General features: G+C 61.5%; 2 protein-coding genes across 7 annotated transcripts in view; one reads left to right on the top strand and one right to left on the bottom strand.

The window, feature by feature from the left end:
* Nucleotides 1-269: 269 nt before the first annotated feature.
* On the bottom strand, nucleotides 270-7,146 carry RHOG (ras homolog family member G). The gene is made up of 2 exons (XM_050978571.1): nucleotides 7,019-7,146; nucleotides 270-1,500 (listed from the first exon to the last, which is right to left on the bottom strand). Exon 2 carries the CDS (start codon nucleotides 1,469-1,471, stop codon nucleotides 896-898), a length of 576 nt encoding a protein of 191 aa, XP_050834528.1. The 5' UTR covers nucleotides 1,472-1,500; nucleotides 7,019-7,146; the 3' UTR covers nucleotides 270-895.
* Nucleotides 7,147-9,455: 2,309 nt separating this feature from the next.
* Nucleotides 9,456-25,022, top strand: part of STIM1 (stromal interaction molecule 1) — a 72,892-nt gene continuing 57,325 nt past the window's right edge. For 2 of the 6 annotated variants that reach the window (XM_050971385.1, XM_050971491.1), the window contains exons 1-2: nucleotides 9,536-9,673; nucleotides 9,909-10,084. In XM_050971385.1, the coding sequence (XP_050827342.1) occupies nucleotides 9,955-10,084 (130 nt within the window). In that variant the 5' untranslated portion in view covers nucleotides 9,536-9,673; nucleotides 9,909-9,954. Of the gene's footprint in view, nucleotides 9,495-9,534; nucleotides 9,674-9,908; nucleotides 10,085-25,022 lie in introns of those variants that run through there. The other 4 variants (XM_050971354.1, XM_050971260.1, XM_050971512.1 and 1 more) reach the window with 4 other exon arrangements.

Below are 25,022 nucleotides of genomic sequence, written 5' to 3'. Positions count from 1 at the left end.
GCTTCCAATGTCCCCAAGCCCCGAGGTGGGAGCTCAGCTGGGCACAGAGATGGTGAGGTCAGGACTGGCCATGGCAGGGACATCCCAAGCTTCCCCTGGCAGTTCCCTGCAGAAGAGAGCTCTGGTAGGCACCATGAGCACCCTCAGCTTGGCCCTGGCACGGTGAGGGGTCCCAGCCCAGCTCAGGCCAGTGACACCCATGTCCCTCCAGGGAATGTCCCCATGCCCAGGAAAGGTGGCTGTGTGTGGGAGAGCACAGAACACAGGGGGCCTGGGCAGGTTTTTATTTAAGGAGAAGCAACTCTGGGGGCAGCTGGTTACAGGTGAGTCCTGCTGCCCTGTGGAGCTCCAGCACCAGCCAGGGCAGGAACTCTCTACTCTGGCCACACCGGCTCTGCTCTCAGCAGGGCTGGAGGTCCCTGGTGTGGGGCTCACCCCAAACACCCCCCAGGAGCCCCTGGTGCCACCAGGGGGATCCCGGGGCATGAGGGGGCAGTGCCAGCGAGATGCTCCGGGCTGGGTGAGTGCCAGGGCTGGCACAGAGGGGCTGGGGACCCCCTGTGCCCCAGCTGGTGTAGAGGGTGGAGGTGGCAGGTCCCCGTGGGGTGCTCAGGGCTGCAGTGGGGGTGGCCCACCCCGGGCATCCCCTTCTCAGGAAGCGTTGCTGTGCCGGGACCGGAGAGGCGTCGCCAAAAGCGACGGCTGAGAGCGGGGCGGGGCGGGGCGGGGAGCCCGGTGCCCCCGGGGCGGGCGGCAGTTAGTGCAAACAAGGTCTGTATTATTAAAGCTGGAGGCTTCGGGTGCCACCGAGGCTCGGGGAGGCACGGCGGTGGCTGGGGGCAGGAGGTGTGTGGGGGCACGGGGGCAGGGCCAGGATCGTCTCTCGGCAGCCCCGTCACAAGAGCACACAGGGCTTCTTGGGCTTGGCCGGGACAGGGTTGAGCACGGCCCTCACGGCCTCGGTGAACACATCCTTGATGCCCTCCTGGTTGAGCGCCGAGCACTCCAGGTACTTGACGGCACGGATCTGCTTGGAGAGGCTGATGCCCTGCTGGGTGGTGATGGGCGCCTGGTTCTGCTCCTTGAGCCGCTTCATGGTCTCGGGGTTGTTCCTCAGATCCTTCTTGGTGCCGACGAGGAGGATGGGCACGCTGGGGCAGTGGTGGCACACCTCGGGGTACCACTTGTGCTTGACGTTCTCGTAGGAGGGCGGGCTGGCGATGGAGAAGCAGATGATGAAGACGTTGGTCTGGGGGTAGGAAAGCGTCCGCAGGCGGTCGTACTCCTCCTGGCCGGCCGTGTCCCACAGGTTTAAGTTAATAGTCCTGCCATCCACCGTGTTCTGGGCGCTGTAGTTGTCGAACACGGTGGGGATGTACTCCTTGGGGAAGGCGTTGGTGGTGTAGCAGATGAGCAGGCAGGTCTTGCCCACCGCCCCGTCACCCACCACCACGCACTTGATGCTCTGCATCCCGGTGCTCCTGGTGTCCCCTCAGCAGCCTGTGGGAAGAGAACAGGCTCAGGGAGGGGACGCTCCAGGGCTGGCTCAGCGTGGTCCCCCTGCTCTGACACCCCGAGGACAGGGGCTGCACAGGGGTCACACCCCCCCTTGGTTCACCATCCAACCCAGTGCCCAGATGAGCTTCCCAGGCAGGCAGATCCCCCCGACAGAGACCCCCCAATGGGGATCAGCCCGCCACGACCCGGGGACACGCGTGTGCCACCATGGCCGGTGTGCACGGGGACCATATTGTCCCCAGGGTGCTGCATCCATGGCAGCCAGGCTGTGGCAGCACCCCGTGCCATCCCGTGCTGTGCCATGCTGTGCTGTGCCCCCAGCCCAGAATGGGACGGAGGGCAGCAGGGCAGGGAGCAGGGCCATACCGGGGCTGTGGCAGCCCGTGGGCTGTCACCGTTTGTCCCAGCCCCATGCTGCCCACAGCAAGCAGGGCTAGTGCTGGTCCCGGCGGGCTGGCGTGGCCGCGGAGCCAGCGTCCGCTCCGGCAGCTGTGTTTATCCCCAATCCCGGCGCGCGTTTTCCTTCCTCAGGTTCCCTCTGCGATTGCCATTAAGGGCTGCATCCTGCTCCCCTTCCTGCTGCTGGCCGGAGCCCGGCGCTGCCAAGCCCTGCCCAGCCGAGGCGGGGGCACCCCACGGTGCTGGGGTGGGGACGTGCCCACCCTGGGGCCGGCAGCCCCTTTCCCACCGGGATCCGGCCGTGCGCAGCTGGTGCCCACCCATGGGATCACTGCGGGAGGATGGGAGCCCCGATCGTGACAGGCTGGGAGCAGAGTGCCGGGGCAAAAAAGCCGCAGTGTCCCGGAGTCCTGGGCTGGGGGTCCCCGCTGCCGAGACCCCGCTGAGTCCGCAGGGTTGGGGAAGGGCCCGAGCCCCCCGGCCCGAGCCCCAGCCCGTCCCTGCCCCCTCGGATAGGAAGTCGCTCTTCCTCTTCCCGCCCTGACACGCGGCTTCCTGCGGCTGTGCCGTGACCCCCGCCCTGCCTGGCTGTGCCCCGACCCCCGGGACAGGCACGGGGGCTGCCAGGACCGCCCCGCAGCGCTGTGCCTCAGCTTCCCCCGGCAAACTCGCTCCCCACGGGCATCCCCGCGTCCCTGCCGTGCGATCGGGGAGCAGCGGGGCCGGCACAGGCGGCCCCCCATCCCCACCCCCGCAGGAAGCCGCCCGCAGGGTCCCCGGGGGCCACAAACACAGTCCCGGCCTTTGGCCTTCAGTTTGGGAGCGAACACAGCCCGCAGGTTTCCTCACAACACTTTGCGGCAGCTGCTCAGCCCGGGGCAGGCGCAGGCAGTGCTGCACTGAAGGGGCACGGGGTGGGCGGTGGGAGAAGGGACAGCGGGGTGGCAGCAGGAGCAGAGTGATGGAGACGGGACCAGAATCAAAACCGTGGGATCAGGATCAAGGAGACAGGACAGTGGGCACAGGAACTGAACCAGGAGGAGCTGGAGCAGGACAGTGGGGGAAGGAAGTGGATCTGAGCAATGGGAGCAGGAGCAGATGGAGAAGGAGCAGGGCAGTGGGAGGAACAGGATCACGGTCATGGGACCAGGATCAGGACTGCGGGAGACCGAGGTCCTGTCATGGCTGCACAGGGCCACCCTCAGGAACACGCACCTTCCACAGGGGCTGTAACCACGTCCCCTGAGCCCCTTCTGTCCTGCAGCCACCCCATCCCTTGGCCCATGGCTCCCAGGGCTGGGGGGTAGCCCAGGGCAGCCCCTGCAGTGGGACACAGCTGTCCCTGTCACCCCGAGGCCCCATTCGGCCTGCCTGACTCAGTCTGGACCCAAAGCAGCCCTGAGCACCAGCCTGGCCCTGTGCCCATCCACACTGGGACACAGCACACACTGCTGATGCCGAGCCCACACTGACAGTAGGCACCTCAGGATGAGCTGCACTTGGCAGGAACAGTCCCCATCCCCATCTCCATCTCCAACCCCATCCCATCCCATCCCATCCCATCCCATCCCATCCCATCCCATCCCATCCCCATCCCCATCCTGGCACAGAGGAAACACTCCTGCCCATGAAGGCCATCACCACTGGGAAATGGAGAGGAGGAAGGAAAGGAGGAGGAAGAGGAGGAGAAGGAGGGCTCGAGGCCAGGGGTCACTTCTCCATCCAGCACTCCGGGGGTCTGGAGCCCCACAGTGTCCCCAGGTTTGTCTCCAGCACACAGCAAACGTGGGCACACACCGCAGTGCCCATGGAGGGGCCATAAGGACCTGAGGGCTCCCACAGGAGCCTTTTGGCTCCTGCCAGCCCTGGCACTGCCAGCACCAGGTATGAGGTGCCCGTGGCACCACGAGGGGACCCACAGGCACGGCCCCTGCTCACAGAGCAAATGCCTCACTGAGGAGGGGGCTTTGTGTAGGGCAGAGCCCCTGCTGCAGCCCCAAGTCTGTCTGGGTGCCAAGGAGGGGATGTGGGTGCCAGGGGGGGCTCTGTCACAGCCAAGGTTTGCAGCCACAGCCACCACATCACAGTCCCAACCAGCCCCCCCAACTCCAGCTAAGCCCCCGACTCACACTCATTTTCCCAGGGAGGATGAGGAGGGACCAGTGCCCTGCCTCTGTGTCCCCCAGCACGGGACAGGAGGCCCGGCAGGAGCCCTGCCAAAGGAACCCCATTCCAGGACAGGCTAGGGGCTGCCCGGTGGCATCCTGGTGGTGCCAGGCTGGGGCTGGAGATCGCCCCTGTCCCTGCAGCCTCGCTGGGGCTCCCGAGGGCCCCTCTGCCCCGGGGGCAGGTGGGTGGGTGCCTCGGCCCTGGTGTGCCCCCAGGGCTGCGGGGCTGTTGCCAGCTCCGCTGCCGGCACAAGGCCAGCTCTGTTCTCCAGGAGATCCCCGGCCCGCGGCACATTTAACCCCTTCTGGGCCCCGGGATGCCGGCGTCAAAGTGGCCTCGTGGGGCTGAGGGGACAGCCCGTGGGGGACGCAGCCCATGGGGCACTGCCCCTTCCCAGCCCCAGCAGAGGGGCCCGGGGCAGGAAGGGTGGGAGCACAGGGGGCTGCACCGTGCCCAGCCCCGGGGCTCGGCACCCCAAGCCCCCCGGCCCCGCTCCTCACTGCGATGGCGTCTGGGGGGCTGGGGAGGCGGCAAGGGGGGCTGTGGGTGACACAGAGGTCCCCCCTCCCATCGCCACCCCCTGGCACGGGAAAAGCGACTCATCTCTTCAGCAGAAAAGGGAAGCAAAACTCTCTGCCAGCGCTCCCGGCCGGGGCAGCCCCCGGGGTTTTCCGCCGGGGAAGTGGAGCAGCCGCCCCCGTGAGCTCCCTGTCCCACGGTCCCCAAACCTGAGCGGACCTCCCTGAACTGACCCTGCAAGCCCTAGGCACCCCTTCCCCGCCCCACAGCCACCAGCACACCCTACTGAGGGCACCTCACAGCCCACCGTGCCCCCGGGCACCCCTCCCCGGACACCCCTCCCCAGCTGCCGGGTCCATCCCGGCCCGAGGGATGTGCTCAGGGCCACCCAGGGCTGGGGTCACTCCTGCTCTGGGGGGTGCAGGCACAGCGTTGTCCCCCCGGCCTGCAGCCTGCTCAGCAGCAGAAAGAGAAATTATTGAAACTGCTAAAATCTCTAAATCCTGAGCAGGGACCCCGCGGGGGTCCATGGCCATGGTGGGGATGCAGGGACCCCCCAGGGGCCCCCCAGCTCTGCCCCAGGCTCTGCCGTGGCAGCTAAAATAACTCCCATGCTGAGTTGGAGGATTTTGATTTCCCTCATTTTCCAGCTGTTGTGACTAATTTCCTCATTTTATTTCCCTCCTGGGCCAGGTCCCGCTCTGCTCCTCACCACGGCCATGGCCACTCCCGGCCCTTGGCCTCTGCCCCAGGAGCTGCCACAGCTCTGCAGCTTCAGGGCTGGAGCCGGGGCCAGGGGATGTGGGGACCCCCTCCTTGAGCTGGCCAGGCAACCACCGGGCTGGAGCAGGGGGATCCTGGGTGGGTGGGTGGGGGATGGATGGAGGGATGGATGGATGATGGATGGATGGATGGATGGATGGATGGATGGATGGATGGATGGATGGATGGATGGATGGATGGATGGATGGATGGATGGATGGATGGATGGATGGATGATGGATGGATGGAGGGATGATGGATGGATGGATGAATGGATGGATGGATGGAGCCAGGCAGGCCAGGCCAGGCTCCATGGCTCCAGCGGGTCCCAGTGCTGGGTGGCAGCACCATGCTGCTCTGGCACCTCTCTGGGCCACAGCCAAACCAAACCCACTGCCATGCACAGGGCACAGCCCACACCTGCACCATGGCCAGCACAGCCCAGCACCTCCACAACTGCCCACAGACACTCCTGGTGCCTCGGCCGGCCCTCTCCCACCACAGCCTGTCCCTGTGGGCCCCCTCCCACCACAGCCAGTCCCTGTGGGCCCTCTCCCACCACGCTCCCACCACAGCTTGTGCCCATTGGCCAAAAATGGTACCTCAGTGCCTTCTCCTTCCCCTGAGCCAAGCGGGGGAAGCCCAGCAGCCCCCAGCCCCCCGCAGGCTCCAGGGGACCCACGGGTGTCCCCACGCTGACTGAGTGACCCAGTGACTCCAGGGGAGACCCCGGGGGACCCCAGGACAAGCACCCAAGCAGGAGCACCTGGCACGTCCTGGCTGCTGCACACGTGTGGCAGTGCCTGCGAGGGATGTGTGGGGTCCCACAGGGGGTCAGTGGGTCACTGCAGGGCCAGTGCAGGGCGCAGTGGGGTCAGTGCGGTGGGACAGTGCTGGAGGTGTCACTGGGGTCACTGTGGGGGGCTCGGGGGGTCCCTGTGGGGGGTCAGGTCAGGGGGATCAGGGGGATCAGAGGGTCAGTGCAGTGCAGCAATGCCGGGGGGAGGTCAGTGGGGTCAGTGCAGAGCTGGTCAGGGCAGGGGCTCAGTGCTCATTGCACGGGGGTTGGGGGGGGTCAGAGCAGTGGGGAGCAGTGCAGGGGGCTGGGGGGTCGGTGCAGGTGGGGTCAGTGCAGAGGGTCAGGACGGGGACCGGGGTCCCCGCGGGCCGTGCAGCGCCCCCCGGTGTCACGCAGCCCCTGCAGCGCCGGGCCCGGGAGAGGGGCGGGGGTGCGGCTGCGGATTCGGCGGGTGCGGGGTCGGGGCAGGGGTCCTGCCGAGGGGGTCGGGCCGGGCTCTGTCCCGGCTCTGTCCCGGCTGCTGCCGGGCCCGCTCCCGCCCAAAACTCCGCTCCTCCGGCACCGCGGTCCCCCGTTATCCGCGGCTGTCCCGTTATCCCCGGGCCCCCGTTATCCCTGACGGTTCCGTTGTCCCCGGCGGTCCCCTCGTCCCCGGAGCTCCGCTATCCCACCCCGTTATCCCCGACAGTCCCGTTATCCCCCGTGGTCCCGCTCCGGGCGGGTCCCGCTGCCGCCGCCCCCGCCCTGGCCCCGACAGGCGGCTCCTCCCGCCCCCCGCTCGGAGCCCGGCCCGGCGGGGACCCCCGGCCGCGGGACCCCCGGCCCTTCCCGGTGCCCCGGCCCCGTACTCACCCCGGGGCATGGCGCGGCGGCGGGCGCGGGGCCGGGGCGGCAGCGGCAGGAGAACGAAGAGCAGGACGAAGAGGAGGAGGAGGAAGTCTGCGGCCGCCTCCTCCACCGCCCCGGGCGGTCCCGCGGAGAAACTTCCCCCGCCGCGCCCGGCCCCCCGCGCCCGCCGCTTCCTTCCTCGGCCCCGGGCCGGGGCAGCGCAGCCCCCGCGCCCTCCGCCATCGCCCCGGTCTGCGGGCACCGCCACGGGGCTGCGGGCTGAGCCCGCCGCGGCTTTGGAGCAGGAGCCGGGCACGACCCCCGGCACCGCCCCGAGCAGGGACCCGCAGCCCCCGGGGCCGGGTGGGGAGCAGGGACCCTCCTCCCTCGCCTCCGCAATCCTTGAGCCCCCCACCCCTCAGCCCCACCCTTGAACCCACCTCTGAGCCCCCTAACCCCACTCCCCACTCCTGGCACTCATCCCTGACACCAACCTCGCTCACCCCGACCCCAGCGCCGGGGACAGGGCTGGGCACGGGGACACACCGGGACGGCCGCTGCCAGCCCGGCGGACCCGGAGCTCTGGGGGTGCGGGAAGTGAGCGAGGGGGGAGCCCACCCCACCCGGGGTCACCTGGGGACTCGGGGGCTGATGGCGGGGGGGAGGTGACACCCCCTGCCTTCGGGCTGCCCCGGGGTGTGCGTGGAGAGGGGGTGACAGCACAGGGGGTGACGGCACAGGGGGTGGCAGCACAGGGGACCAGCTGCCCCTGGGGGAGCTGGGGCTCCCCTACTGTACCCCAAGGGGGAGCGGGGGGACCCGGGGTGCTGCGGGAGTGCCCCCCCTCACCCCCGAGGCCAGAGGAGCCCGGGCCCCGTCAGGGTCCCCCAAGGTCCAGGTCCCACAGTCTGGGAGACCCCACAAGGGCCGGGTCCCCCCAGCAGAGCCCCCAGCCCATGGGGGTCCCTGGGGCAGGAGGGGCTTCTGGGGGACACCCGGGCATGGAGGGAGGCAGTTCCCGGGAGTGATTGGCCTGTCCCCATCCCAGTGGCCTGTCCTCATCCTCATCTCGGGGTCTGCAGGTGTGGGATCCCCACCCACAGCTGGCATCTTCCCCAGTGCCAGCACGGGGACCAGAACCCAAGGGAGACTGGACAGAAGCCTGGACATCAGCCTGGACAGAAGCCAGCCCAGTGTCCGTGCCTGGACACCCACCATGGCCGGGGGTCCTCCCAAGGGGCCGGCCTGGGACCCCCACCCCAGAGTGGGGGCGTGGGCACCTGGCTGGGAGGAGCCTGCTCCAGGGACAGGGGACACACACCGACAGGGGTGTCACTTCTCGGAGCCCCCCGGCCGAGTGGGACAGATGTGCGGGGTGGGACAGATGTGCGGGGGGGACAGATGTGAGCTCCCCGTCCCCCCAGGCGGTGGGCTCTGGGCACGCTGGTGGCACCGCTCCGGCCGTGGAGGTGTCACAGCTCTGGGAGGTGTCACAATCTCCTCAACCCCGCTGCGAACCAGGTGCCACGTGCTGGGACCCCAAAGTGTCTCTGCCCAGAGAGCCAGGGTGGGTGACACCTCGGGGGTGTGTCCCATGTTGGGGTGTGTCACATGGGGCGTGTCCCGGGATGTCCCCTATTGCAGTGTCCCCTGTCGCGGTGTGTCCCCTGTCCCGATGTGTCTCCTGTCAGTGTGTCCCTTGCTGCGGTGCGTTCCGTGTCGCAGTGGGTCCCATGTCCCGGTGTGTCCCATGGGCTCTCTCCCCTGTTGGTGCGTGTCCCATGTCCCAGTGTGTCCCATGTCGCGGTGTGTCCCCTATCGCAGAGTGCGCTATGTGTCCCTGTCTCGGTGTGTGTCCCCTGTCGCGGTGTGTCCCCTATCGCAGTGTGCGCTATGTGTCCCCTATCGCTATGTGTCCCTGTCTCGGTGTGTGTCCCCTGTCACGATGTGTCCCCTATCGCTATGTGTCCCTGTCTCGGTGTGTGTCCCCTGTCGCGGTGTGTCCCCTATCGCTATGTGTCCCTGTCTCGCTGTGTGTCCCCTGTCGCGGTGTGTCCCCTATCGCAGAGTGCGCTATGTGTCCCTGTCTCGGTGTGTGTCCCCTGTCGCGGTGTGTCCCCTATCGCAGTGTGCGCTATGTGTCCCTGTCTCGGTGTGTGTCCCCTGTCGCGGTGTGTCCCCTATCGCTATGTGTCCCTGTCTCGGTGTGTGTCCCCTGTCGCGGTGTGTCCCCTATCGCAGTGTGCGCTATGTGTCCCTGTCTCGGTGTGTGTCCCCTGTCGCGGTGTGTTCCCTGTCGCGATGTGTCCCGGTCCCCCCCGTTCCCGCCATTCCCCGCTCTGCCCACCAGAGGTCGCTGCGGACCAGCGCCGTGCGCGTGCTGGCGGGTGCGGGGGCGTGGCCACGTGCCCGCCCCGTTGGCTCCTCCTCCTAGCGGGTGTGGCCGGGTGGCGCTTGGCCACGCCCCCTATCAGCGCGCGCGCGGCGGCCCCAGGGCCCGGTGCGTAGCGCGGCGCGCGGGGGGGCGGACGAGACCACCGCGGCGGCGTGGGGGGTGGGGGGGGGGCGGAGCTGTCCCGGCACAGACGGAGCGGAGTTTTCCGGGAGGCACCGCTGCCAGGAGGCGGCGGAGGGACGGAGCGGGCCGAGGAGGCGCTAGCGGAGGTGGCGGGAAGAGGGGTAATCCCGGCAGAGCGGACAGGGGCCGGCGGGGTTACCCCGGGAAGAGACCACTGAGGGCGGGGGGACTGGGGCTGTCCCGGGAGAGACCACTGCGACGGGGGGGGAGGCTGTCCTGGGAGAGACCACTGCGGGGCGGGGGGGGTGGCAGAGGGTTCCGGTAGCCGGTGCGCGGCCGCAGCTCGCGGCAGTGTCGGGATAGCCGGGATAACCGGGACACCCTGCGGCCCCCCAGCCGGTGCCGATGCCGAGGAGCAGCTGACGGCGGCGGGGACGCGGAAATGGAGCCGCGGCCGGGCCGGGCCGTGCGGGCGCTGTGCGGCCTCTTCCTCCTCCTCCTCCTCGTCCTGCAGCATCCCGGCCGCGCCGAGCGAGCCCCCGGCTCCCACCTGGACGACTCGGCCATCGCAGGTGAGCCCCCGGCCGGGCCCCCGTGGTGCCCTGCCCGCCCCGCCGGGCTCGGGCGCTGCCCGGGGAAGGCCGTGCCAGCCCCCCCCGGACTTCGTTTTGGGGCCATTCCTCCGCCTTTCGGGCAAGAACTGCGGTGATCCCCGGTTCGGGACCCCGCAAGGACCGAAATAACCCCGGTTTTTTCCTGCAGCGGGCTCCGGCTGTTTGGGTCAAAAGTTTAAAATTTCAGCTCATTTACAATATTGTGCTCTTCTTCGTTAAGTGGCGTCGACTGGGAGCGGTTCGCGGGAATTGAGATAATTTGTGTTATTTACTTGTTCGCCCTGTGGTAAGGAGAGCGGTGCCGGGAGCTCGGGACAGTGCCGAGAGTTCCGCATGAGCTGTTTTCAGGGCCGTTCCCGGCTGTGGGACCCCAGCGGTGCAGGGATTAGCCAGTCCCACCTGAGGAGCGCGGCCAGCACAGCCCTGGCGCTCTGCTCAGCCCGTTCCCATCCCCTCCGCCCCAAAAGCCGGACGGGCAGCGGGAGCCGAGCCCCGACACGCTGCGGGTTTGCCCCCGGAGGAGCCGGCTCCGTGGGCTCCGTGTCCTTGTGGCGGTGCCCGAGGTCAGCCGGAGCTGGCCCTGCAGCCGCTGTGAGCCTGGGCCGGCCCCAGCCCCGGGGCAGCTCCGGGCACCGGCAGTGCCGAGCCCCGCTGCCGGGACCCCCGGGCTGCAGCCCGGCCCAGCAGACCTTTCCGAGGGCGGCTCGGGGGATGTGGGCGCGGGGAAGGGGCTGGGGTGGTGTTTGGATGCTGGTGTTTGATGGAAAGCGCCGCAGCGGCGTCCTGGGAAGGGCTCGGCTCTGAGCCTGGCGCTTGCCGGTGGAAGGAGCGGGGCAAGGAGCCGGCCCTGGAGCCGTGGGATCAGCAGAACCATGGGCATCTCGGGGTGGGAGCACGGGCAGCTCGGCGGCTCTGTCCCGACCGGGGATGGGGTCTGCCACTGGCTGTCTCCGGGACAAGGGCTCCTCATCCCCTCTGGCCTTGCTCCTGAGCCCTCTGGACCCTTCGCATCCAGTCTGCTCCACTAAGGAAACTGGATCTCCGCAGTCCTTGCGAAGCAAGGTTTGTGCCTCCAAGGAATTTCCAGCGCGGTTATTTTTGGAGGCCCTGCAGAAGTGTGGCAGCCTGGGTGATTCAGCTGCTGGCTGTGCTCTTGGCGAGCGGAGGCAGCCCCGGCACGGGCGGGAGCAGCCCCAGCGCCCGGGCCCCAGAGCTGCCCCCGCAGCGGCTGCTCCAGCGCTTTGGGTCACGCCGGGCCGTGGTTTGGCTCCCGAACCTGCATGGGAGTCCTGGCTGGCTCGGGCTGGGGTCCCAAAGGTGCAGGAATGTGGCCAGGCAGGGATCGGTGTCCCCTGCTCCGTGTCCCGTCCCGGGGCAGCCCGGAGGGCTGGGAGGGCTCCGAGCCCTCTCCTGCCGCAGCTCCGCGGGTTCCCCGAGGTCTCTTGGCCGCTTGGTTTGGAGCTCTCTGAGCTGTCGCTCCCAGCAGGGAATGTCCTCAGCCGGCACAGGACAGGCTTTTCCCGCTGTTTTCCCTGGAAGCAGAAGGTGTTGGCTGCTCGGTGGGAGGCAGAGGTGAGTGTTGGACGTTTTTGAAAGTGAAAGTGCTCGGCTTTGATACGTTTTCCAACGTGCAAAGGTGCTTTTTTTTGGTGGTTTTTTTTTTTTTTAATTCTTTAATTAGGATGGTAGGATTTTAACGATAAAATGTCATCACCGGGGAAGGTTCTCAGGCGGTGCAGGGCAGTGCTTGCAAAGAGCAGGAGCCTGAGCTGCAGCACTTCTTGGGCTGCTGAGGTTGCTCTACACACTCAGGGGATGCATCAGCAGGTTTTATAGAGGATTAGGGAATGATCCCGATTCATATTTTGGGACATATTTTAAGCAAGAGTTTGAAACGGGTGGGTTTATCCATGCGGGAAAACCAGGCTAGGTGACTGAACCTCGGGGAAAACCAGATTTTCTCTTGGCTTTCACTCTCTCAGAGGTGAATTGAGGCCTTAATCTTTGATCTGTAATCTTTTCCTGCCGGGATCGCATTGAAGTTTGGTTCCACTCCGCAGCACAGGAGCCATGTAAGGAGGGATGGGGGGTTTGGAGCCCAGGCCAGGCAGCAGGAGCCCCGGCAGCCCCTGGCCCTGCCCGAGGCCAGGTTTGGGCTCCTGCCGCTGTCACAGGATGTGTGAGGCCCCACGGCATTGTTTGCACCCGCCCGGGTTATTTTTAGCCCGAATTTGTCAGGCTGCAGCCCGGCCTGGGACCTTTTCACACCCTCTAAAAGTGGGTAAACCAGGCTCCTCTGGGACAAACTGGACTTCCAGGATTTTTTTCCCTTCTTTCTGCTCATTTGCTGTACTCTGGCTGTTGCCCAGATCAGCCAGGTTTTGGTCCCTTTTCTGGTCCTTATCAGAACATCCTCCGGGGCTGTGGTTATGTGGGCCATCAAAAATGTGACCCATTGTTTGGGTCAAATGTCTTAAATTTCATCTCATTTAAAATTCTAATCTTGCTCAGCTGGCTTTTCGTCCTTAAGTCACATCATCTGCAACCAGTGTGTGGGATTTATTGTTTTTATTTTAACTGCTTGCTCTCTGTGCAGCCCAGCACAGGTGGGCACTTCCAGGTGTGTTTGTAGGCGATCCAAGGAAAGCTGACTGTGGAGAGGTGAGGGTTTGGATGGCTGGGGCTCATCCCTGGTTCCCTCAATGGTGACAGCTTCCCCGTTAGATCCAGGGGGATCCAGATCCCCCTGCAATAATATGGAAGTGGTGCCAGTCTGCATTGCCCTGAGCCTCGTTTCAGGGAATTCCTTCCTGAGGTCTGGCATCCACAGGGATCTGGGGCCTCCTGTGGGTCCTTGTTCTGCCATCCTTGAGGCAGGTCAGGGATTGTGGAGTGGATTTTCCCTCTTCCCTGCAGCAGCTCAGAGGTGGGCTCTGAACTGTGTGTTGTGTGAAGGCATTTTTGGGTGATGCCTCAGAGGGTGGCAAGGGCTGGGCTCTGGTGCAGGGCTGGCACAGGTTTGGTGGCTTTTCCTCTTCACACAGCAGCTCCTCTTTCTCATCCTTGCTCCTTCTGCTGCCTTGTCTCCTGCTTCACTGATTCCTTCATCACAACCCTTCTTGAGTCATCTTTGCTCTTATCTCAGTGATTTAAAGAACAAGTTAAAGCCACATCCTCATTGTGTCAGTGCCCAAAGCTAGGGGGCTGTGCTCGGTGCTGTTCCTGTGTTTGCCTTTAACCCCAGAGAGCATCCTGTGGGACACAGTCAGAGTGAGGAAGGGGGCTGCAGCTACAGGCTGGTGACTGTCATTGATTCCAGAGGGGAGAATGTGAATTTCTGGGTGAGGAGGCTGTGCCCAAGCCCTGTCTGTCCTTGCCATCCCAAGGCCCAGGGGTTCATTGGAAGTGAATCCTTCACTGCAAAACATCTGTCTTGGGAAGTGCTGGGTTTGGCCTTGAAACCAACATGAGGGCTTTTGTCTTGTGGGCAGGAGGAGGCCTCAGTGCAGCCATGGGGAGCTTAGTGATGGCTCATCCTGCAGGGTGGAACAGGCTGGGTCTCTGTCCTTCCACGGACCCAGGGGAGTTCATGGGGCACAGTGACCCGCTGTGCCCTCCTTGCTTTGATAAAATGCCTCTTAAAGGAGATGTTGCTGTTAAATTAATTCTTTCGAGGGGTTCTCTGAGTAGAAGTTGCTCCTGTGAGCAGCAGCTTTGGGTTGGGTGAGGGAGGTGAAGCAGTTGTGGGAATACTTGGAGGCTCTGCCAGGGAAAAGTCCGTGTTCTTCCCCAGCTCAGCTGGAAGCACAACCTCGGCTTCCTTCGGGAATGAAACTCATCTCGAGGAATTGCCATTCTGAGAGCTGGAAAAATCATGTTTTGGCAGCAAAGTGGCCTCATGTGGAGAAGGAGGAGGAACAGGGCCGACTGGGCTGCTGGGGAGCTCCTGGCTCCCTCCAGCTCATTCCCTTCCCTGCTTGGCCCAGAAACTTGGAGTAATGCTCAGCTGGATCAGAGAGAGGCTCTTAATTTAATTTCTTGTTAGATTTATTTATTTGCTGCCTTGGAAAGCAGCTGTTTCCATGTCTGCTGTGCCCCTGGGGTGGTCCCTTCCTGCAGGAGGGTGCAGGGGGAACTGCTGGGGCACTGCTGGGGCTGCAGGGAGCTGCAGCTCCTGCTCCAAACTGGACTTTGGGTTGGCCTTTCCCACCATGGGGCAGGGATTCACACACCCGCATGGAAGTCCAAGGCAGCAATCCTTCTGTCCTTTCCATTCTTTGCTCTCAGGAGGGCATGGAGCAGAAAATGTGTGAGGAAGGAGCCTCCTGACATCTCTTGTGGTGCAGCTGCAGGGTCTGGGATGCTCTGGTGGGCATGGAACAGAGCCTCATCCCAAGAGAAGTGAGAAGGAAAAGCACTTTGTGTTTCTGTGGCCTGCTCAGTTGGTCGTTGGTTCGGGGGCTGCCTGGGTGTGTTGGTACACCACAATTCCCTGTGGGAGCTCTTTCCTCCCCTGGACTGTAGAGACAGGTGAGAGTCTGGGGACAGCCCAGAGGAGCTGAGGTACCGTCCAGGGAGGTGTGGTTCACAATCTGCCTGGCATTTGAGGAGGGAGGGGAGCTAAAAGGCCATCCTGGTATTTAGGGCCTGCCCAGGGAGCTCTGCAGTGCCCATCCCTGCAGGTGTCCCCTGGAGGTGGCACTGAGTGCTCTGGGCTGGGGACAGGGTGGCCATGGGGCACAGCTGGCACTGCCTGGGCTGGGAGGGCTTTGCCAGCCCCAGGTACTCTGGGATTCTGTGGTTTGTTAGTAAAAAATCCCTTTCTGTGAGCTGGTGGCTGAACAGCAGCACTTTTCCCTGGGGTTATCACTGTCCTGCTGCTTGTCCCACTTGGAGGGTGTGCTGGCAGTGGCTCATGTCCCTGGTGCTTCCAAGCCCAGGGTCAGTGCCAGCCCTGGCCACCCTTCGGTGCTGGACTGTGCCCAGCCTGGCATTCTGCTCCCCAGAGCCCTAACAGCACAAACTTATTAGTGTTAAAAAAGCTGTTTCCTCCATTAATTAGCTCTGCTTTGAATCCAGAGAGGGAGAAATAAACTTCTGGCAGGCAGGAGAGTTGTGGCTCTCCCTGGGCAGCTCTGGTTGCCTCTGGAAAGGCCCTTTGGGACCAGGGTGGTTCCTGTTCTGGCTGGCCCAGCTGTGTGGAGCCCTGCTGTGGGTAACTGGAGGGGCAGGGATGTGCTGGAAACAGGAGCTGGGACCTTCAGTGTCCTTGAGTTCAGGTCTGGGCATCCCCCTGCCCCCAGCTGGAGAAGGAGATTCCATCAGCCCTCCTTGTGTCAGTCAGGTCCTACTGGGGAGAAATCCTTCCCTGGCAGGGTGGGCAGGCCCTGGCCCAGGGTGCCCAGAGCAGCTCTGGCTGTCCCTGGATCCCTGGCAGTGCCCAAGGCCAGGCTGGACACTGGGGCTGGGAGTAGCCTGGGACAGAGGGAGGTGTCCCTGCCATGGCAGGGGGGCACTGGGTGGGCTGTGGGGCCTCTAAGCCCAGTCCAGTGTGGGATGCTGTGAATAATGGGGGTTTGGGCCTCTTTTCTGCCTTCTCCCTGTTCCCAGGTGCAGCCCTGGACCTGCTGCTTCCTCCTCCCGCCCTCCAGGCTCTCTTTGCTGCTGGAATTTGGGGATGTTTCCTGTGGAGGCAACGCTGTCTGCTCTTCTCCCATGTGCTGAGTCTGCTGTGCTCCCATGGCTGATCCATGCTGGGCTCTCTGGAACACTTTAATTTTCCCTCACCTTCATTTCCCCAGCCCCTGCAGCCATGCCTGATTAATTTTGTGGCACCTCCAGGGCTCTGTTTCAGTTTTAGGAGCTGGTGCTGGCAGGGACAAGGACTCTTTAATTAAAGCCATTGCTCTGTCACTCCTGCAGCACATGGGAGCCTTGAGGAGCTCCTGCCTCATGCTGTGCCAGGGCCTCACCACTGACAGAGGACAATTTCTGCCTAAGATCCCATCCAGCCCTTCCCCCTGGCAGTGGGAGCCATTCCCTGTGTCCTGTCCCTCCATCCTTGTCCCCAGTCCCTCTGCAGCTCTCCTGGAGCCCCTTCAGGCCCTGCCAGGGGCTCTGAGCTCTCTGCAATAATCCTAATACAATTAATGGTAAGGAGTGATGGCAGGACTGTGCCCAGGAGCTTCTCCTGGCCCTGCAGTGGATGGAAAACCTTGAGAGGAGCATGAGAAGTCACTGGGGAGCCATGCCTGCTTGTGTCCCAGGACTGTCCCTGCCTGCTTGTTTTCCCTCTGTGAAATAGTACCGGGGTGCTTGTTTGTTTGGATTATGGACCTATTTTTAAGTAACCTATTTTTTCCACTTTGGAAAATGCATTAACTCACTGTGTGTCACGGACATCTGTGGGGTTTGACTTTGGGAACTACCAAGTGCTCCTTGGAAGTCTCTCACCACCCTGAGAGGGAGAGGGGTTGCCTCTGGCACATATATATATATTTGTGTATATGTTTTTATCCCCACCTTGCTGAGGTTTGCCACAAGAGACATTTGCAGGATCCACTTAGGCAGCTCCTTGGAAATGCTCTTTATCCCACCAAGGAGCTCTGCATGTTCTCAGTTCCAACACCCCTTCACCTCCTCTGGGGTTTGGGACTTGCTGATCCCAGCAGCTCTCAGAAAGTGGAAGCAGCAGCAGTGCAGTTGGAAACGGGGATGTTTGGTAACACACACACGTTTTGCAGGAAAAGGCACTATTTTTGTACCCCAGTGTTTGTTTTTCCCTGAAGGATGGAGTTTTAAGGTCAGTTTAATTCTTCTCTGCAGGTTTGGAGCTCCGGTGCCATAAATTCGGCTGTTCTGGGAGCATAAAAATGCAATAAACAGGAGAACTTGAGGAATGTTCCTCTCTGAGTTACAAAGGAACAGCTTGCTGGTTGGAACAGCCTGCCCCTTCCTAGGCAAGGGAGGCTTTGGATTGCAGGAAAGGGAGGAATAATTCAGGATTAAAGCTGCTAAGCAATGCTTGTGTTTAGATCTGTAAGAGTGCCAGGACATAATTAATGGGTGAGTAAGCCAAAGGGAAAAAAAGTTATTTTTTTCAACTGGATAGAGATGGATGGAGCATAGAAACTAATTTTTGGGGGACAGAAGTAATTCTGGAAGTATTCTGCTCCACACAGCTCCTGTTGTTCAGGGAGCCTGGGTGGGTTTGTTCTGGCAGTTTGGCAGCTGGAAGGCAAAAATCCAGGTTTGGCACCTTGTGCTGGCCTGAAGGCCTCGTGCTTGTCACAGAGCAGCTCCAGGACTGCAGGTGAGGTGAGGAGAGCTCCAGGCCAGGCAGGCTGTGGAAGGGTTATTCCCTCTTAATCCTTGTGTGATGGCTTTTCCCACCTGCTGGCACTTGGCTCAGGGGGTGCTGCTGAGGGAACTCATCCCATCTCAGGCGGGGCCAATCCCGCTGGAGCTTACCAGCTTCCTCCTCTGGTTGGCATTTCTGGAGCTGGATCCAAGTCCAGAGATGAAGTGTTGATGGGGAAATGGCTGATGGAAGGTCTGAGCACCTCAGAGTGTTTTGGGAAGGCGACAGCAGTTCAGTGTTCCTGGGGTTTCACAGTGGGTCTGGGCTGTAAACTGCAAAATTGAGGAGATCTTTTCCAAACCTGTGGAAAGGATCAGGAAGAACGTTCTTGTCCATGCCATGCTTTTATCTGTGGTGTGTGGATCCAGGTGGCTCTGCCTGGGGGACTCAGGTTGGTTTGTCCCCAGCCAGGACTGGGGCACAAACCCAGCAGAGCTGCTGATGCTGCCAGGGGATCTGGGGTGTTGGGTTGTGCCAGGCTCTGCCAGAGCAGCTCCAGCTCTGCTTTGTCCTGATAGCCAGGGTCTCAGAGTTTTTATCTTCCCAGCTCTCTCCTGGAGCCCAGGCTGGCTCTGGCTGGGGGTGTCCCCAGAGGAGTGAGTGCATCCTGCAGAGCTGGCAGGATGAAGAGGAGCCTCAGCTTCCTCAGGGTGTGGCACTCCTGCAGCCTGGCCTGCTGAGAGTCAGTTAATTAAGCTGTGTCCTGGAGGGCCTCTGGATGAAAGAGGGCATGCTCCAAAAGTGTGGAACTGACAAGTGTGGAAGTTGGAATGCAGCTGGTTTTGTGGGAATGGTGATGGCAGCACACGTGGCAGAGGGATCTCTTGGTGGGGCAGTGGTGGGGGCTGTCCCCATCCCACCTCATCCCACCATGGGTGCTATCCCGGTGCCACCCCAAGGCTGTCCCCATCCCATTCCAGGCCTCTGCTCCTGCTGCTCTCAGAGGTTTCTCATGGACCACACTGTTTCCTGGAGATTTGCATGCTGTGTTTTGGAGATAAACAGGTTTTCCTGTTCATTTCATTTGCTGTATCATTTACACAGAAGGAGGGTGGAAAGGGATATTTGGGGGCATTCAGTGCTGTTCTCCCACACTGCAGGATGATTCCTAGAGAAGTTTTCCTGACAGCAATCGGTGTGATAAATGGGGTTGCTATTTATTTTTTCTCCCATCTTTTATTTTTCCTCTTGGGAAAGGAGAAAAAATGCTTCATGCTTCAAAGGGTGAGGCTCAGCTCTTGGAGTTTGTCAGGTCCTTAAAGGGAATGTCTGGCATTCCTGTGCCATCCTGCAGATGGTTATCTTCAGAGGTGTGCTGGATGGGCCACTGCTTTCCCTGCCACCCCTCCCTCCCCGAGGGCTGGCCTGAGGGAATGCTCCAGTGGCACTGGCCCCTCTGGAGCTCCCTGGGCAGGGCAGAGCTCTGGGCAGGACACAGGACAGAGCTCTGGACAGGTCAGGGGACAGGACAGATCTCAGGGCAGGACAGAGCTCACTCACTGCTGGCCAGAGCCTCCCGCTGTGGAGAACTTGTCCAGCTGGTTTGTTTTTCATCCCGGGTCTATTTTCAGTGCTCAGCCTAACAAGGTGAAGTGGCTGAGATGCTTTCCTATCCCTGGGACTCTGCTGGGATGAGGTGTCCTGCTATCCCATTATCCTGCTGTCCCACTGTCCCGGCTCATCCCAGCCAGCTCCACCGTACCTTTGGCTCTTTGCTGTGTTGGCAGCACTCAAGGGTGTGGAGGAGCCATCTGGGCTCTGCACAGGCCCCCTGAGCACAGGGAGCCCCAAATCCCAGCAGTGTGATGGCCCTGGGCGCCTCCTGAGGCTGGGAGCGTGGAAGGATCCAGGACAAAGCTGAGCTCTACGTGGAAGAAGCAGCAGGAAAGCCAGGATCAGCCCAGGCCTGCTGTGCCCACAGGGCTGTGGGATGTGCTGCTCTTGGGTCCTGCCAGGACCACTGGAACTGGGGTGGAGGTTTCCTGAGGTGTGGGAAAAGGGGACATTTCACCCCAGCTCATCCGTACTCCCGCTGACAATGTGTAATGGGTTCATTCTTGTGATTTCTTTGGGGTTGGGAGAAGCTCCAGCTGCTGTTCACTGAGGGAACAGGAACTGTTTAACCAAACCCAAGTCTTGCTCTGTGGTTCAAGCTCACACCTTTGCTGGGAATGTCATTTCCAACTCCTTGGAGTTCCCCACGGGCTCTGGATGTGTAACCTCTTGGTGCTGTGGGATGTGGAAGCCCCAGCCTCCTGTTCCTGAGGCAGGAGTAACATGCAGAGATGTCACTGCTGTGCAGGAGGTCACCTGGCAGAGGAGGGGCTCGAGACCCTCCCCAAAGGCAGTGTGGTGGCACATCCAGCATTCCCAGGAAGGCTCCCAGGAAGGCTTCACTGACACCTGCCCTGGCCCTGGGAGTGAATCCAGCACATTCTGTCCCAGAGAAACAAGGGAATTTGTGTTGGAAAGGAGGAGGAAAAAGGCTTTATTATTCACTAGGGTCTTTGTGTGAGCATTGGTAGAAGTACTCATGCAGGCTTTGGTGCACAAGGTGAGAAAGGGCTGGGTTTACTGGGGAGTATCCTGGAATTATTTAGGTTGGGAAAGCCCTTGCAGAGTTCAGCTAAGCCATGTCCCCAAGTGCCACATCCACAGCACTGTTAGATCCCTCCAGGGATGTGATTCCATCCCTGCCCTGGCAGCCTGAGCCACTTGGAATTGGTTTGGACAAGAATTTTCAGGGAACTGCAGGGAAGTTCCCTGTTTGCAGCAGAGGAGGAAGGAAAGCTCGTGGCTCCTTTTCCCGTTTATGATGCTGCTGCAAAGAATATTTTCTGCCTGGAGGGTACGGAGTGTTTTTTTCCTGAATTAATGAGGTATTAAAGAAGATCCAGAGGAGTCTGTGCTCATCCTCCTGAGTCACCTGAGTGTTTGTGTTAGGATTTGGCCAGGAGCTTCCCTGGTAGCCAGAGTTATCCCTTTGGTAAACACAGTCCTTCAGCGTGGCTCTGGCTGATGCTGAATGCTGAGTCAGCCCAGCCCAACAGAAATAACCCAGAATTTCACACTCTGACAGGATTTTTTGCAGCCCAACATCCCCAAGTGTTGCTGCTCAGATCCCAGGGCTTCTGCTCCTCTGGTCCTGGAGGAGCTGCAAGAAATCAGGCCTGAATAATGAGTTTAAAAAGTCAGATTTGGGTGAATGCAGAGCTCTCTGCAGATGGTTTGGTTTGCTGGTGCCTCCTTGGCTCTGGGAGTGGACAGGGCTTAGGAGGGATTTCTCTGTGGCCTAACGATGGCTAAACTTAGTCCTGTGTGTTCTGGCTGGGCACGGAAGTGCTGCAGAGGTGACACTTCTGCTCTTGGGAAAGAAATACCACCAGTACAGCCAGTGGCTGTGTCCTGTGCTGGTACTGGGCAGGAGACTTGATAGAGAGAAACTCAGCTTCCTTTTTTGGGTTTTAGGGACTTTTATTTAGATCAGCTGATGTAGCCTGGAGATACAAGACTTACATGAAAAAGTAGCATTTATATTTCCTCACAAATGCTTTTTTCCCACCAAGTGTAGTGTCCAAAACTCTGGGCAAATAAAGTTTCCAGCCAGGTGATCCGGGAGTGGGATTAGCTGGGATGGGCTCTGCTCTCCTCCAGCCCCAAATCCCCTTCCCTGGGCTGACCCCGCAGCAGAGCTGTTCCACTTTGGGCGTCCCCTCACAGGAAGGACCTGGAGCTGCTGGAGAGAGCCCAGAGGGGCCATGGGGCTGCTCCAGGGCTGGAGCCCCTCTGGAGCCAGGCTGGCAGAGCTGGGGGTGCTCACCTGGAGAGGAGAAGCTCCAGGGAGAGCTCAGAGCCCCTGGCAGGGCCTGAAGGGGCTCCAGGAGAGCTGCAGAGGGACTGGGGACAAGGATGGAGGGACAGCAGCCAGGGAATGGCTCCCAGTGCCAGAGGGCAGGGCTGGATGGGACCTTGGCAATGAGGAATTGTTCCCTGGCAGGGTGGGCAGGCCCTGGCTCAGGGTGCCCAGAGTAGCTGGGGCTGTGCCCAAGGCCAGGTTGCACACTGGGGCTTGGAGCCATGGAAGGTGTCCCTGCCATGGCTGGGAGTGGCACTGGATGGATTTCAGAGGAGATCAGGTGCAGGTTTTTTTAGAATTTAACTTTTAAGCTGTTCATGACAATAATAATGTTCTGTTAAGTCTCCTTTTTTTTGTTTTTTTTCCAGTAATGAAATTATTTTATTTTTAATTTGCACATGGAAAGCTGCTGTTTTCTCAAGTTTGGTGGCTGATGTCATGCAGAAACTCTTGGTCCCTCCCACTGTGTTTGGGAACAAGAATCTTTTTAAAAAAGTCAAGGCCATTTTCTGTGATTTGAAGCACATCTCCGAGGCAGCCTCAGATTGCTGGAAGCTGTGCTGGTCTGTAATTAACTCTGCTAAACAAAGTGTTCTGTGCCCATGGCAGCCACAGACACTGTGCTGTGTTCCCAGGGTGGTCCCAAACCCTTCCCAGCTGCAGTTTGGGGCAGTTTGAGCTCTCTGTCCTGTGCTCTGTGTGCTCTGCTGAGGGGCCGCTCCGGGTGACAGAGCTGTTACTGCCAGGGCACTGCTCCTATGGGGAATATTCCAGTGCAGCTGCCCAGCCTCGGGATGAAAACAAGGAGAGGGATCCCAGGGCCCTGTCCATCCAGGAGTGGGATCCCAGAGCCCCGTCCATCCAGGAGAGGGATCCCAGAGCCCCGTCCATCCAGGAGTGGGATCCCAGAGCCCTGTCCATCCAGGAGTGGGATCCCAGAGCCCCGTCCATCCAGGAGTGGGATCCCAGAGCCCCGTCCATCCAGGAGTGGGATCCCAGAGCCCCGTCCATCCAGGAGAGGGATCCCAGAGCCCTGTCTATCCAGGAGAGGGATCCCAGAGCCCCGTCCATCCAGGAGAGGGATCCCAGAGCCCCGTCCATCCAGGAGAGGGATCCCAGAGCCCCGTCCATCCAGGAGAGGGATCCCAGAGCCCCGTCCATCCAGGAGAGGGATCCCAGAGCCCCGTCCATCCAGGAGAGGGATCCCAGAGCCCTGTCCATGGCACCGAGCCCTCTCTGAGCACACTCAACTCTGCGTTTGTGGTTTGTAAGGCTGGGCCAGGGCCGTGAGGAGAGGGAGCACCGTGCTGGTCCCAGAGCAGTCCTGCAGCTCTGCTGGCCTTCGGCTCCTGTGCACAGAGCTCCCACCTTCTGCCCCCCTGTGTGCCTGCAGGATTTATGGAGCTCTGAGGAAGGCGCCTGAGGAATTTATTTGTTTGCCCTTGGAGTGCTGCTCCGAGCACTGCCTGTGCCGCAGGTTCCTGCAGGGCCGGTGGCTCTGGGAGCACGGCTCGGGCCCTCACAGCTTTCCCTGCCCAGTGATTTATCCCCTCACTGAAGCTCCGGGGGGCATTTCCTTAGTGAGGCTCTGCCTGTGGGAGGGATCTGTTTGTTCAGCCACGGTGCTGTGGGGGCAGAGCCAGCCTTGCTGGCCTGGCTCCTGCCCAGGGTGCTCTGCATGGCGCGTTCCCCCTCAGCGCTGGGGAACCACAGGGGATGTGGATTGTGTGGGGTGTGGGCATGCTGTGGGGAAGGCAGCAGCACGGTGGGGTCTGGGTGTGCTGTGGGGAAGGCAGCAGCATGGTGGGGTCTGGGTGTGCTGTGGGGAAGGCAGCAGCACGGTGGGGTCTGGGTGTGCTGTGGGCTGTCAGGAGGCAGCAGCACAGTGGGGTCTGTGTGTGCTGTGGGGAAGGCAGCAGCACAGTGGGGTCTGGGTGTGCTGTGGGCTGTCAGGAGGCAGCAGCACAGTGGGGTCTGGGTGTGCTGTGGGGAAGGCAGCAGCACAGTGGGGTCTGTGTGTGCTGTAGGGAAAGCAGCGGCACGGTGGGGTCTGGGTGTGCTGTGGGGAAGGCAGCAGCACAGTGGGGTCTGGGTGTGCTGTGGGCTGTCAGGAGGCAGCAGCACAGGGGGGTCTGGGTGTGCTGTGGGCTGTCAGGAGGCAGCAGCGTGGTGGGGTCTGGGTGTGCTGTGGGCTGTGGGGAAGGCAGCAGCACAGGGGGGTCTGGGTGTGCTGTGGAGAAGGCAGCAGCATGGTGGGGTCTGGGCATGGAGTGGGCTGTGGGACAGGTAGAAAAGAAGCACCTGGAGCCCCCATCCCAGGCCCTGAGGGGCACTTGGGGCAGTAAAAAGTGCATGTGCACGTATGTGGTACAAGGGATGGAGGGCAGGGATGGATCAGGAATTCTTGGCAATGAGGAATTGTTCCCTGGCAGGGTGGGCAGGCCCTGGCCCAGGGTGCCCAGAGCAGCTGGGGCTGCCCCTGGATCCCTGGCAGTGCTCAAGGCCAGGCTGGACGGAGGTGGGAGCAGCCTGGCACAGTGGAAGGTGTCCCTGCCATGGCAGGGCTGGCACTGGATGGGCTCTGAGGTCCCTCCCAACACAAACCAGTCTGGGATTCCATGGCTGGGCTATCACAGTCTGACTCCCAGCGACTGGGGTTTGGAAAAGGCCCCTTTCCTGCTTCAACTTCCCCTAAAACCAGCACTTCTCCACACAGGGCTCAGAAGAAGGGCACATTCCAAACCCTGCAGTGCCTCTCCAGCTATCTGGGGAAAGCCACAGCTAAACCATGGTTTAGGAATGATGGGGAAAAGGTGAGCTGCCCTTCTGGGGGAACCCCAGATCTGCTCAGATTTGAGGATTTTCTGGACATTCTATGCTCTGTGTTCCCAGGTGACTCTCTGCAGTCTCAGGGAGGGTTGAGCTGAGTTCAGCACAGGCAGAGGAGGAGCAGTTGTGGGGTGGCACTGGAGCTGGGCTAGGGAAAGGTTTGGGGGTTTCCTTCCTTGGGTTTTGCTTACACAACATCATTCTAAAGTGCTGAACTGCAACAGGGGTTGCATCACGCCGGAGCTCTTCCCTGTGTGCTGAGGAGAAAGAGTATGTTGTCCAAGGAGGTCCCAGCTTGTCTTTTGAAGCCTCTTTATTGCTTCAAAGGCCCTGAAGGATTTTGGAAAGTCTGTGTTCAGGGAAGGAACATCTGAGGTTTGGGATCACTCTGAAATCCCTGCTGTTCCTAAAGCACAAGTAGCTGTGTGTCCCCTGGTCCTCAGGGAAGCCAGGTGTGGGAGCTGCCTCTCAAAAATGTGGATTATTGAGACCAAGGGTGAGGTTTCAGGAGCTGCTGAGCTGATGGAATCACCACTTGTCATCTCTGGAAAGCATTCCCTCCATCTCTCTTTCCCCCTTGACAGCACAAGAGGGAACGGCCTCAGGCTGGGCCAGGGCAAGCTCAGCTTGGCCAGCAGCAGGAATTTGCCCATGGAAAGGGGGCTCAGGCCTTGGCAGGGGCTGCCCAGGGAGCTCTGCAGTGCCCATCCCTGCAGGTGTCCCCTGGAGGTGGCACTGAGTGCTCTGGGCTGGGCACAGGGTGGCCATGGGGCACAGCTGGCACTGCCTGGGCTGGGAGGGCTTTGCCAGCCCCAGGGATTTGGGGATTCCCTTCTGGTTTTGGCAGCTCC

This window comes from Serinus canaria, chromosome 1 (assembly GCF_022539315.1).
Source record: "Serinus canaria isolate serCan28SL12 chromosome 1, serCan2020, whole genome shotgun sequence".
NCBI classification, from domain to species: domain Eukaryota; kingdom Metazoa; phylum Chordata; class Aves; order Passeriformes; family Fringillidae; genus Serinus; species Serinus canaria.
This window is presented reverse-complemented; position numbering and strand designations above follow the sequence as displayed.

Bases quoted from the DNA above. Each gene is read 5' to 3' on its own strand.
- RHOG (XM_050978571.1), bottom strand. From the start codon at position 1,471: ATGCAGAGCATCAAGTGCGTGGTGGTGGGTGACGGGGCGGTGGGCAAG.